Raw genomic sequence first — 12,110 nt, 5'->3', positions numbered from 1 at the left:
TCGGGGCGGGCGGGGGCGGCGGGGGCGGGGCGGGGCGGGGGAGGCTGACATGTGAGCGGCGCGCCGGCGGCAGGTGGAAAGGCGAGCGGCATGGAGCGCGTAATAAGAGAGTTGGAGTCGGAAAGAGCCGCCCCAGTCGCCGGGGAAGCGGGCGGTCAGCGCGGGCTTCAGTCGGCCCCCCGACTCCGAGCGCCCGCCCCCGGCCCCGGAGCGGCCCCGGCCCGACCCCTAACCCCCGCCGACCGCGCCCGCCCCGGGCCGCCCCGCCGGCCCCGGGTCCGAGCCATGCGCCGCTGAGCGCCCCGCGCGCGCCCCCGCTCCGGATCGGACCCGGGCCCCGGCCCCTTCCCGCCCCGCGCCGCCCATGGCCGAGGCCCCCCCGCGCCGGCTCGGCCTGGCTCCCCCGCCCGGGGACGCCCCCCGCGCCGAGCTGGTGGCGCTCACGGCGGTGCAGAGCGAGCGGGGCGAGGCGGGCGGGGGCGGCTCCCCGCGTCGCCTGGGCCTCCTGGGCAGCCCCCTGCCGCCGGGCGCACCCCTCCCAGGACCAGGCTCGGGCTCGGGCTCCGCCTGTGGCCAGCGCTCCTCCGCCGCGCACAAGCGCTACCGCCGCCTGCAGAACTGGGTCTACAACGTGCTGGAGCGACCCCGCGGCTGGGCCTTCGTCTACCACGTCTTCATGTGAGTTTGCGACCCCGAGTCCCCGGCCGCGCCCTCGCGCTGCCGCCCCGCGCGGCCCCTGCTGGAGCCTGGGCCCTGAGGGGGACGGCCGCCCCGCCCTGGCCCCGCCTCCTGTCCCCCAGCCCCGAGGCCGGCCGACCCTCATCGCTCTGCCCCCAGACCTGAGCCCGATTTCTGATCCCCTTCAGCCTGATCCTAATTCCCGCTCGCCAAGTCCTGACCCTTGCCTGACCTGGCTTCTGACCTCCCCCATCTCAACTCCTTATTTCCACCCTTTCTCCAACCCCTGCTCCTCTGTTCCAAGTACTCCCCACATCCTGCTTATTGTCCCCCATCTCTCTCCAATCTGGAGCCACTAAAGTGTGGCTCCCTCTTTTCTCTTCCTCACTTCTGTCTCCCCGTGTCCCAGACACAGAGGACCCTTTGGCCCTCCCACACTGTCACCTTCTCCACAGCTCTGTAGCTGCAGTAGGTTCCTACCTGGGCTCGCCCCAGAGATGTCCCTCTCCAGGGACGACCTCCACCCCACCCCAGCACTGGCCCCCAATTATAGGTGTTTGGGAGTCCCCTTGAGCCACCAGAGTTCTGACACTGGCATGTGCTGACTTCTGCGAGTCTTCACTCAGTCTTCCCTTCCACCCTCGTCTTCCCTTCCACCCTCAACTTCCCCGTGGCAGCAGTGGGCCATGCCGCCTGCCCTGTGGGCTCGGCCAGCTAGCCTGCCCAGCTCCCGGCCGCACCAGGGAGAGCCAGGCCTGGCTCTGAGCACCCCCAGGGGAAAAGAAAGAGGAGAGGGGTAGGTTTGGAAACACTCAGGCTGCGGGCCCCCTCCTCCCTTCACCAGGCTCCTACAACTTTCAAAAACACTGACCCTTCTTGGATGTAAAGAGTGAATTTTGGCAGCTTAGAGCTCTGTCTTGGGGGACGGCCTGGCCCAGCAGGGAACATGAGAGGCCCAGCAGATATCAGTTGAAAGACTGGGCCTGTCGCTCAGACGCTCAAAGGTGCCCGAGAGAGACAATCCCTTATTGCTGCCCCCAGAGAGGGCCTTCTGGTCTTAGGGTCTCCGGGGTGGTCCCCTTGCCTGTCCACTGGACTATCCTACAGTCCTTCTGCCTGTCTGACTGTCCTTCTGCCAGAGAGAGTCTCTGTCTGTGTGTGAGTTGTCCTGTGTCTCCGTCTCTCCTTCTGCTAGTCTGTCTTCACCCCTCTGTTGACCTGTCCAGTTATCTGTGTGCCTGTCTGTCCATCTGCCTATCCACCTGACTGTCACTCTTCTGCTCGTCTGTTTCCACCTGCCTTTGGTCTGTCTTTCTGCCTGACCCGCTGCTGCCGGCTTGCCTGCCTCTGCCGAGTCCTAACTGGCCCACAGAATTTCCGACGGGAGGGGAGGAAATGCTGGCAAAGGAGCCCCCTGACCACATGGAGGGTAGAGGAAGGGCGCTCTTTCAAGCCTGCATGTTCCCTTTTTTGCACCTCGGCGCCAGCCTGCGGGGATGACAGCCATGGCTTGGTGCAGGGACCTCAGGTGGGCCAGGTGGGGGTGGGGCAGAGAGTTGAGATTGCTCTAGACATGAGGTCAGACTTAGGGTCAGGGTCAGTGGTTAGGAGTAGCCCAATCCCCAGTGCCCATTGGGAGGGCCTGGGTGAATTTTTCGCTGCAGAGAGCGCTGTTGGAGTGCTGCGGGTTCTGTGCTGGGGTAGCAGGGACAGTGGGATCGGGCATGAGGGTGCAGGGGACTGCAAATTAAGAGCCTCTGCATTGACATCCCCTTGCCCACCCTACAGCCTGGGTGCTCGTGGAGCCTGAGACTCTCCGCGGGCCCCACTAGGGACATGACTTTTCCAAGGCAAGGCTGGGCCTAGGGAAAGCGCTAGGGCTCTGAGGTGGGGGTCTTTAGTCCCCAGGCCTGGCCTCTCAGCCCCTGTAAAGGTCACTGGGGGTGAAGGACCCGCCTCATGTCCTCTGGCCAACACTGTCTTCCCCTCCTCTGGAGGGGCCGCTCCTTCCTCTCCAGGAGCTAAATCTGCTGGTACCTTTGCCCCACATCCTGCCCTTTCTGGATGCCAGGAATGCCCTGGCCAGGGCCAGGCTGGTTCTGACCATTTGTCCCCAGGAGCCCAAGGCTGAGGCATCTCTCGGGAGCTCTGGGAGATGAAATGCGGCATGAAAATGTCCGGATGTTTGGGGATCTCAGGGAACTGGTCATTCATCTTAGAGGTCATGGGGTGCTGAGGGGTCAGGAACCCCACCTCTTGCATGCTGTGCAGTCTTGGGCTGATCGCCACAGGTCTCTGAGCTTTAGATCTCTGGGCCATCAGAGTGGGGAGAAACCCCAGCCTTGTGGGCTTTCGACTTGGATGAGCAATGAATGGGAAGGACTTTGGTGAGCTGCAGGGGCCTGCGGGAACGTGAGGGATGGATGGTATTATTGGGCTTGGGGGAGGGGGCTGCTTGGGAGGCCTCTCCTGTTCTTGAGGAGCTCCAGATGGGGGTCACTCCCTGCAGGGTCTTGGGCGAGCCAGGAAGTGCTTCCTACCATTGGACTTCGACTCCGATTGTTCCACTTTTGGTCAAAATCCTTCCCCCATCCCCAGTGACCCTCACAGGCAGCCCAAACGAGGGGAGTCCAGGGTGCACAGGTAGCTAGGACCCCCTTGTGGGAGACGTGGGCCCTGGTGGGAGAGGCCCCAGCAGGGAAGCCTCTGGGAGAAAGACTCAGAGAGGAGGGAATGGAGGTGAGCAGGCCCTTTCACCCCAGGGCACACCTTCCTCACACCTGCCAGCCAGGTCCCTCTGGGCCCCATCCAGAACCCGCACCTTCTCTGGCCCCCAAGGTGTGGGCGATTGCCCAGAGGACCAGCCCTAGTTCCACCTCTTCTGCCAGCGACTGCAGCCGCTGGGAAGTGGGAACCCCCTGACTCCTGTCTTCTCATTGAGATCCAGAAAGAGAGACTGCTAGCTCTGCGAGCCCTTCCGCCTCCCTCCAGGCCCTCGGTCCTGTCACCAAGCCCTCACTCTTCTCCCCTGGGCCCTAGTCCTTGATTTCAGCCCTCAACTCTTCACAGGCCCCGCTCTCTGGATTTTGAGAGACACGACATCACTGCCCATCCTGCTTCCGAGCCCTTGGAAGGGATCTTTGCTTCTTGCTGCCCGCTGCCAAGGGCCACGCCGGCCTCCCTTTTGAAGTCAGAGGCTGGAAGGGGCAAGTCCAAGCTGCGCTGCTGTGGGACTCTTGCAGCTCCCAGCCCCCAGCTGCCCCACGAACTTTCTCTAAGTGAAGGTTTACACTCTGTAAACATCCTCCGGCAGCCTTGTCCCTGGGGTCAGAAGCTGTGGGAATGGGGAGGGAAGGAGGCAGCGGCAGCTCCCGAAACCCTCAGCCTCCCAACCCCGGCGTCCCCCCCCCCCCGACCCTGACTGTCTGAGAAAGAACATGGCCAGCAAAGGGTGCCCAGAGCCCACCGGCCTCCCTGGGAGATGGGGCCACACATTTTGACAGCCCCATTTTGTGGATGAAAAAACCGAGGCTCTGGAGACCCATCACACAGTAGATCAGTGGCAGGTGCAAGGGCTGGAGCCGAAGACTCCTGACTCCCTGTGCAGGGTCTCCCCACTGCTCCCTGAGGCTGCCTGGGTTGGCTCTTGAAGTTTGAACTGAAATTGCTGATCACGTGTGGATCATCAGTTATGTGCCGAGCACCGAGCCTATAAACCACTGTCGCTGTGTCCTTCAGCAACCCAGCAAGGTGGGTGCTGGTGTCCTCCTCGTGCTGGTGAGGAAACTGAGGCTCAGGAGAGGTCCTGCAATCAGCGTGGAGGAGCCTCAGCCCAGAGCCAGGGCTGCCCGCACTGTCTTCCTCCTGCACCTCGCCTCCAGCCTGCACCCCAATCCTGGGTTGCTCAGAAGCTGTGCTCTTGCGCCCTTGTCCCTGTGTCCCTAGCACACAGGCAGTGGGGGATAGGGAGGCGGGCAGTGGCAGGATTTTGTGAAACTGGATGGCAATTGCCCGGCCTCGCACATGCAGTCACACTTTGGTTGTGCATGGCAACAGTTCTGCACACACACATCCCCACTATATGCCCATCGGTCTGTCTCACGCACGCACTCTTGGCAACTTGGACACACCTGCCCATGGATGTCATAAGAGCACACCCAGCACACATCCAGGGCAAAGAAGTCCAATCACAGCTGCTCCCACCTTTTCTCTGTCTTCACAGACACACACCTGGGTCTGCGCAGGGCAGAGCCGGTCCCATCTCCTGAGTTTTCTGCCCCTGCCTGTCCACAGCTGCAAGGGTGCCCTTATGGGTCTGTGTGTGTTTCTTCATCTGCCTTGGGCAGCCCCAGACCCATGTGGAAGGGGTGGCTGACTTCCTAGCACTTTGCCAGGCTTTGCTTCTCCTTAAGGGCCCTGTGGTGCACTGCTGGGTTCACTAAGTCACAGAAAGGGGCAGGCACTTGCCCAAGGTCACAGCTGATGAGTTGGTGGTAGAACTGTGCCTGGAACTGAGGCCTTCTGCCTCTTAGATCAGGACTTGAATGCTTTTGTTTATTTGGCTGCACCTCACACAGGATCTTCAATGCAGCATGCGGGATCTTTAGTTTAGTTGCAGCATGTGGGATCTAGTTCCCTGCCTAAGGATTGAACCCAGACCCCCTGTATTGGGAGCACAGATTCTTAGCCACTGGACCACCAGGGAAGTCCCAGATCAGGATTTTAGATACTATTTTTCATCGCTCAGCTGATCAGGAAGATTGCTCCAAGAACTTGGCCCTGCAATGGCGAAAGTCTTGGGGTGTGACCCACATTTTCTGTACTGCTGTTTTTCAGTCTCAGTCCTTTAGGTTGGTCTTTGTAAGAAGGGAAGTGGAGAGGCTATCCTGCTAGCCTTCCAGCCCTTCTTCTATCTCTCGCCCTTCCCCTTCCACTCCTTTGCTCCCTCCTTTCCACATTCTCCTTGAGGGGTCACTGGAGCATGTTGGATCTCTTATTGTCTACTACCCTATCCCAGCTCCATGGTACATTCGTTCTTTCCATCGAGGAAGCCCTGCTGGATGTCTAACTTCAGTGTCTGTTGCTGCAGAAATCTATATTTTCAGAATGTTGGAGCCAGGAGAGTTTCAAGAGGTGGTTCTTCTTCGGCTGATGGCAGCACTTTGAGTGGGTGATAAATTTAAGGTTCTCAGAGCCAGTCAAGGGAGCTGAAATGGCCTGGGGAACAGGGAGAGAGGAGGGCTCTGCAGACCCAGAGGAGGCCATGTGGGGAACTTCTCCAGACTTGGAGAAGCCAGCTGGAGGTTTTCTCAGCTCCCTTCCTCCGCCCCCATGCACACCTGTGGGTCTTTGGCCAGGACCGACCTTCTTATGGGCTATGGGGCCCCGGCAGGGAATTCTGAGTGTTTGACAGTTGTGGGGCTGAGATGGATGAATAGGGGGAACTTTTCATTTCCCCAGAGGTTGCCCCACTGAGGTTAAGAGTATGGGATCTGAGTCTGCCAGATTCGGGTTCATTTCTCCTTCTATTCTTGGCAGTTATGTGTCCTTGGGCAAGTTACTTAACCTCTCTGAGCTTCTGTTTTCTCATCAGAAAAAAATAGGACGCATAATACCTGCCTCTAGAACTGTCAGGGCCAAGTGAGGGGGAGCACCTGAGTATCACCATTATTATTATATTGTTGTTGTTGTCATCACGCTCCTCCCCAGGGAGAGGTTTGATGGATGTCCTTGTCGGCACCGTGAGTGTATCTGGGTGTTCCCCAGGACAGAGCAGGAGCTGCGTTCCCCTGGGTTGCGGGGTGAGCAGCTCGGCACGGGGAGCCTGAGGACGCGTCTGTGGGCGTCTGAGGAATGCTCCGCGGCACTCTCTCTGTTAACCCTCTCAGCCATTACATCAGCTGGGCACCAGTTATGCTCATGCCCACTCGAGGAAAGTGGGGCTGGTGAGGGGACGTCACACACCTGCTCAGGGTCCTGCAGCTAGTGAGATCGTGGCTCCAGGACGCCAAGCTGGGTGCCTAGCATCTCACTGACAGTTCCTTCCTTCACTTGACACATAGAGTTAAAGAGTGTCAACTCTGTACCAGGTCTGGGGAGGCAGAGGGAGACCAAGCATGTCTGCCCCAGCCTGGCGGTGGTGGTGGGGGCTGTCCAGTGAGGAGGCTGTAGAGTCTGTCTGGACCACTGGGCTTTCCTGCCTCCTCTCCCAGGGGCTCCCAGAGAGGGTGGAGGTGTGTGCCTGTCTGCGTGCATACAAAGAGGAGGGCATCCATGAGAGTGTTACTGCACAGCTGAGGTCAAACCCTGCAGATAGCCTGGCCCCAGGCAGGCAGAAGTGGAGTTGTGGGACCCAGGGGCATGTGCAGGGAGGGGAGGGCCGCCCCCCCCGGCCCCCCACCCTGCCCCGCTCTCTCCTGAGCTTGCTGTTCTGTGGATAGGCACAGGGCATCCCCAAGGAGATTGAGAGGTCTCAGTCCCAACACTTGGCTGGGAGGATGCCTGCCCCCTACTCCACCCCAGCCCCTGAGCCTCACTGTCCCCCTCTGTAAAATGGGGCTAAACGGGAAAGTGGGCTGGTAAGGGCTGCCTGGCACAGTGGGACTCTGGATGAATGGGAGGAGCCTCTGTCTCAGACCTTCAGCCTTGTAGGGTGCAGGGTGGTGGGAGTTCTCCAGCACATTCTCCCTGAGGCCCCCCCCCCCCACCCCCGAGGAGTGGGCTGCATTGAGAAGGGCACTCAGAAGACTGCCTGCCTCCAGCGGGGACCCTGAGGGGCTGGGGAGAGGGTGCTGATCAGACTTCTGGGGCCCCTATAAAGCCCCCACTGCAGGACTCCAGGTTTTCTGGGCAACTTTTGTCCCTCGGGCAGGATCTGCCTTCCCTGGGGGTTGGCACCTGGGGGGTAGTGAGAATGGGAGGGGCAGCCCCAGGCAGCAGACTAATTGAGCTGGGAATCCGTGGGCAGTGCCTGAGGGAGGGAGGCGAGGGAGCAGGGATTCAGCGATTCTTTCCTTTCTGAGATTTGGGGAGCGGTGGGTGGAGTGGGGTCTCCAGCCCAGGGGGCCTCCCTAATCCCTGCAGGGAAATCTGGGGAAGGCTTTCTCCTGAGACTCCTCAGACATCCAGGCCAGGCAGCTGGGGAAGTTGGGGGGAGCTGGAGATAAATGGACCCACTGAAGCAGGTGAGATGGAGGTCAGACAGCAGGAAGGACTGACTGCTCCACACCAGGAGGCAGAGTGAGATTCCCTGGGGTACCCTTTCCAGTGCTGGGGAGCCCATCTCAGGCTGGGTTGGACAAGATTTACTCTGCTCATTGTCCCCATCAAGCAAGTGGCCCCTCACAATGTGATGGAAGGAGAGTGGATGGAGCTGCTTGAGCCCCTCTGTTGGGGGCGGGGGAGGAACAGATCAGGCACCCTTGAGCGTTTAGGGAGGGTGGCCACAGGCTACCTCTCTTCCATCCTTGCTTCCCTGCTGCTCCTCCCTGGGAGCCTCAGGCCCGTCCAGGTCACTGTCTCTGGGTTTATTTTTTGCTGGGCTCCGCTGTCCCCTGAGAGGGGAGGGGTAGGGAGAGAAAAAGGGAGAAGGAACTGCTCTGTCAGCACAATCCCGGCGCCTCTGCTCCTGCCCTGCTTGGCCCGGCTGCCACCCTCTTCTGGAAGGACCCGGCCCTGGGGACAATGGGGCCCCAGACCTGTGTGGGACCACCTTCCCTGGGGCAAGACCAGCAGGTCTGGAACAGGCCTTTCTCCCCTCACCCTTCCTCCTGCCGCAGAGCATCAAAACCAGAAGTGCCTCTGAGCTCAAGCAGGTCATGGCTTCACTTCACAGTTGGGGAAACTGAGGCCAGGAGGAAGAACCCAGCACACCTGGGGCCTTCTCCACCTCCCCTCCGCAATAGATGAGAGTCATGCCAAAGTCGCTGAGAACAGAGGGAAGCTGCCTGCCAGTTCCACCCTGTCCTCTGAGAGTTGGGGGCAGTCCCTGATTTCATTTACTCATCTAATCTTCCAGCCTCTGGGGGCTGGTAACCATCTGGTGGGAGAGACACAGGATGGAAGAGGAACACATGAACCATGCCTCTCCCCCCAACCCCATGCCCTTTGTCTTCCTTTTTGTTGAAAAATAAATTAGCCCCATTTTACAGATAGGGAAAGTAAGGCCCAAAGTCAATATAGCTAATAAGTTGTTGAAACAGGATTTGAACCCAGGATGTGGCCCCTGGGATTTTGCCCTGCTGCCTCCTTGCTCGCACAGGCCCTTCCCTTGGGCTCTTCCCAGGGTTCTGTCAGCTGCCTCCTCCTTCTGCTCCTTGAATATCAGGGCTCCTGGGGCTCTGTCTTGGGTCCTCCTCTCCATGTACAATTTCTGTGTGGGTGAGGGTGTGTCTCACATACTCCTCTGACTTGGGGCGGTGGTCACCTCTGTGATGACAGCCTCCCACTCTGCAGTTTCATTCCTAAGATTCCTGTGGACCCCTTGCCTCTTCATCCCCAAGGAACCTAAGGCTTGGCATTTGTCTCCAGATCTCCCCTCCCCTCCCCAGCAGTGACTTCTCTACCCCTAGGGCCCAAGTCAGGAAGCCCTTTCTCAAGCATCCTTGGCTCCTCGCCTAAGAAACAGCTTGGAGTGCGCCCAGGTGTGCCTTTAATACTCCAGATGCTTTTCCTTCTGCCTCAAACTCCCTCCCCTCTCCCGCCCACCCCATCATCTAGAGAATTCCTATCTTTCCTTCAAATCCCAGTTTGAACCACCACTTCTCCTTGGAATCGCTGCACGCTCCACCTGAAGCTTGACTGGGGGCCCTTCAGAGACCCCTGAGCTCTACTCACCCACCCTTGTGTGTTCTGGGCTCCTCTCGGTGGTAGGGGTTGACCACAGTTCTGGGTTGGTAATCAGTGAATGTTTGCTGAGCCAGGGAATGAAGGTGACATTGAGGCAGGCTGTAAGGATGAGAAGGGTTTTGCTGATTAGAGAGGAGTGGAAAAAGGACCCCTAGGTCCTCTGGGTGCAGGCAGTGAGCTGGAAACGCTTGTGATTTTTGTCCTGAACGCGCTCCAGGTGGCGGCAACAGCTAGAGAAAAGGCTTTGAGGTGGTAGTCTGCCCCTCTACCCTCTTCGCCCCAGGATCTGCAGAGTCTCGTGTGTCCAAGGCCCTGAGGGTCAGGCTATAAAGGTGGGCTTTACCCTGTGGATGACGGAGAGCCATAGGCAGGTCAGGGAGGCACCACTGGCTGGGAGCCCGGGCTTGATTGATCTCTTCTCAGAACTAGGGCTCTGCAAACATGAGACCACTTAGCTCCCCAGGTACTGCTATGTGGCAGCAGTATTCATGTTCCCATTTTGCAGATAGGAAACCGAGGCTCAGAAGGCGGGAATCATGTGCCCCAAGTGACATGACTTGGTGGAGTCAGGACTCAAGCCCGTGTTTGTGTGACTCCCAAGCCCAAGCTCCAAAGGAGTCTCACATGCGTCAGCAGACCCAGGCTTTTTTCAGTGACCTCAGGCAAAGCTGAGAGAACTAAGGACAACGTGGTGACTTTTTCATAAAGCTAAACTTATTCCATTTAAAGGACTGTCATTTAGTCTGAGATTATGTCCTTTCTCTTATGAAATGATGGGCCTGGGAATTTTTTAAAGAATGTCCTTACTTGGCGAAATAAAAAAGTTGACAACCTCATGCAGTCCCTAAATTGTTTTTGAAAATTCTACCCGTGCGTGAAATCCCTGAGTCTGGGCGCCATCCTGCCTCCTCCGGTCTGAGCATTGGGACCGGAAGTGGGAGGAGTCCAGGTAGGAAAGGAAGGATTAGAGGGCTGGGGGGCGGCTGTCAGTCTGCCCTGTCTGTTTCTCCTGGGCCTCCGGGCCAGCCTGCCCTGGAGTACAGCGAGGACCAGCCAGGGCTCTTGCCAAGACTGGTCTGCACGGAGGATGGGGCAGGTCACCCAGGATCAGGGCTTGCCCCTCAGTTAAAAGAACACTGAACCCAGAGTCGGCAGACTGGGGAACGGTGCCCACCTCTGCTTCTTAAAGGCTGTGTAACCTCAGGCAGGTGACTCAGCCTCGCTCAGGCTCTTGCTTCCCATCATCCATGGAGAAGGACAATTATCATCTCTGCCTGCCCCCAGCATCAAGTGCCTCATGGACTATGAAGTGCTGTGAGGAACAGAGGGCCTCCTGTGCTTCTACCCTCCCTTCTCCCCAGCGCATGCTCCCTCTTCTCACCCTGGCCTGAAGAGCATGTATTCCAGACTGGCAGTTCCTTTCCTCAGGAGCCCCTGCAGAGCAGCTGGAGGCCTGGGGGCAAGGTGGGGGGTTCTCTATGACAACCTTACTGGGGCCAGGCTGAGAGACCCAGAGTTCTAACGTTTTTCATATACTAATGAGTTTCATAGTCTAACTTGTATGGGGTGTGGTGCCAGATGTGGGGTATTTTCCACATGCTACTGTACTTCATTTAATCCTTTTCAGAGCCCTTGGAGGTAGGCACTGTCATTACGCTATTATATAGAGGAGGATGCTGTTCTGTGCTTATCGCTCAGTCGTGTCCAACTCTTTGTGACCCTATGGACTGTAGCCCGCCAGGCTCCTCTGTCTATGGGGATTCTCCAGGCAAGAATACTGGAGTGGGTTGCCATGCCCTCCTCCAGGGGATCTTCCCAACCCAGGAATCGAACCAGGGTGTCCTGCATTGCAGGCAGATTCTTTACCAGCTGAGCTACCAGGGAAGTCCATAGGAGAGGATACTGAAGCTTAAATGGTCAGCATGTGCCCTGTCACACAGCCACTAAGTGGTGAGTATCCAGGAGGACCGACTTGAAGCCTGAGTGGGAGGGCCTCTGTGATGTGAGAAGGTGGAAGCAGGTTCCCTGGGCCCCAGTGGGCGAGCCAGGGTGGAGGACACTTGCAGTATACACGGGGAGTGTGGTTTGGGCTGGGAAAGCAAGACACACCATCTCGCTGGGTGACTTCAGGCAGTTACTTCCCTCTCTGAGGTTCAGCCTCCCCTGTTGCTGGGCCTCCCAATAATAATAAAGGTAATAAGAGCCTGTGCTTATGGAGGACCTGCTGTGTGCTGACACTGCTCTGAGGACTTGCTGGTTTTTCTTTCACTTTTTCAGTGACCAGAGGAGGTAGGTCCTATGGTTATGCCCATTTTTCAGATGAGGAGGCTGAGGCACAGAGAGGTTGAGTAACTTGCATGAGTATAGGTTCTGGGGCCAGGAGTCAGTCAAACCCCAGAATCTAGCTCTAGAGGCCGTCATCTTTCCCACCAGATTATTCCTAACTGGGAGCTTCCCTGATGGCTCAGGCAACCCACTCCAGTATTTTTGCCTGGAGAATCCCATGGCGGGCTACAGTCCCTGGGGTTGCAAAGAGTTGGACACCACTGAGTGACCGAGCACACACATGCATACCTAACTGGCCC

At 58.3% G+C, this 12,110-nt stretch overlaps 1 protein-coding gene across 1 annotated transcript in view; it reads left to right on the top strand.

The window, feature by feature from the left end:
- Positions 1–349: 349 nt before the first annotated feature.
- Positions 350–12,110, top strand: part of KCNQ4 (potassium voltage-gated channel subfamily Q member 4) — a 58,743-nt gene continuing 46,982 nt past the window's right edge. The window contains exon 1 of the mRNA XM_061412343.1: positions 350–678. Within this exon, the coding sequence (XP_061268327.1) occupies positions 365–678 (314 nt within the window). The 5' untranslated portion in view covers positions 350–364. The remainder of the gene's footprint in view (positions 679–12,110) is intronic.

This window comes from Bos javanicus, chromosome 3 (assembly GCF_032452875.1).
Source record: "Bos javanicus breed banteng chromosome 3, ARS-OSU_banteng_1.0, whole genome shotgun sequence".
In the NCBI taxonomy this organism is placed as follows: domain Eukaryota; kingdom Metazoa; phylum Chordata; class Mammalia; order Artiodactyla; family Bovidae; genus Bos; species Bos javanicus.
The sequence above is the reverse complement of the archived record's forward strand: the minus strand, read 5'-3'. Positions and strand labels throughout refer to the sequence as shown.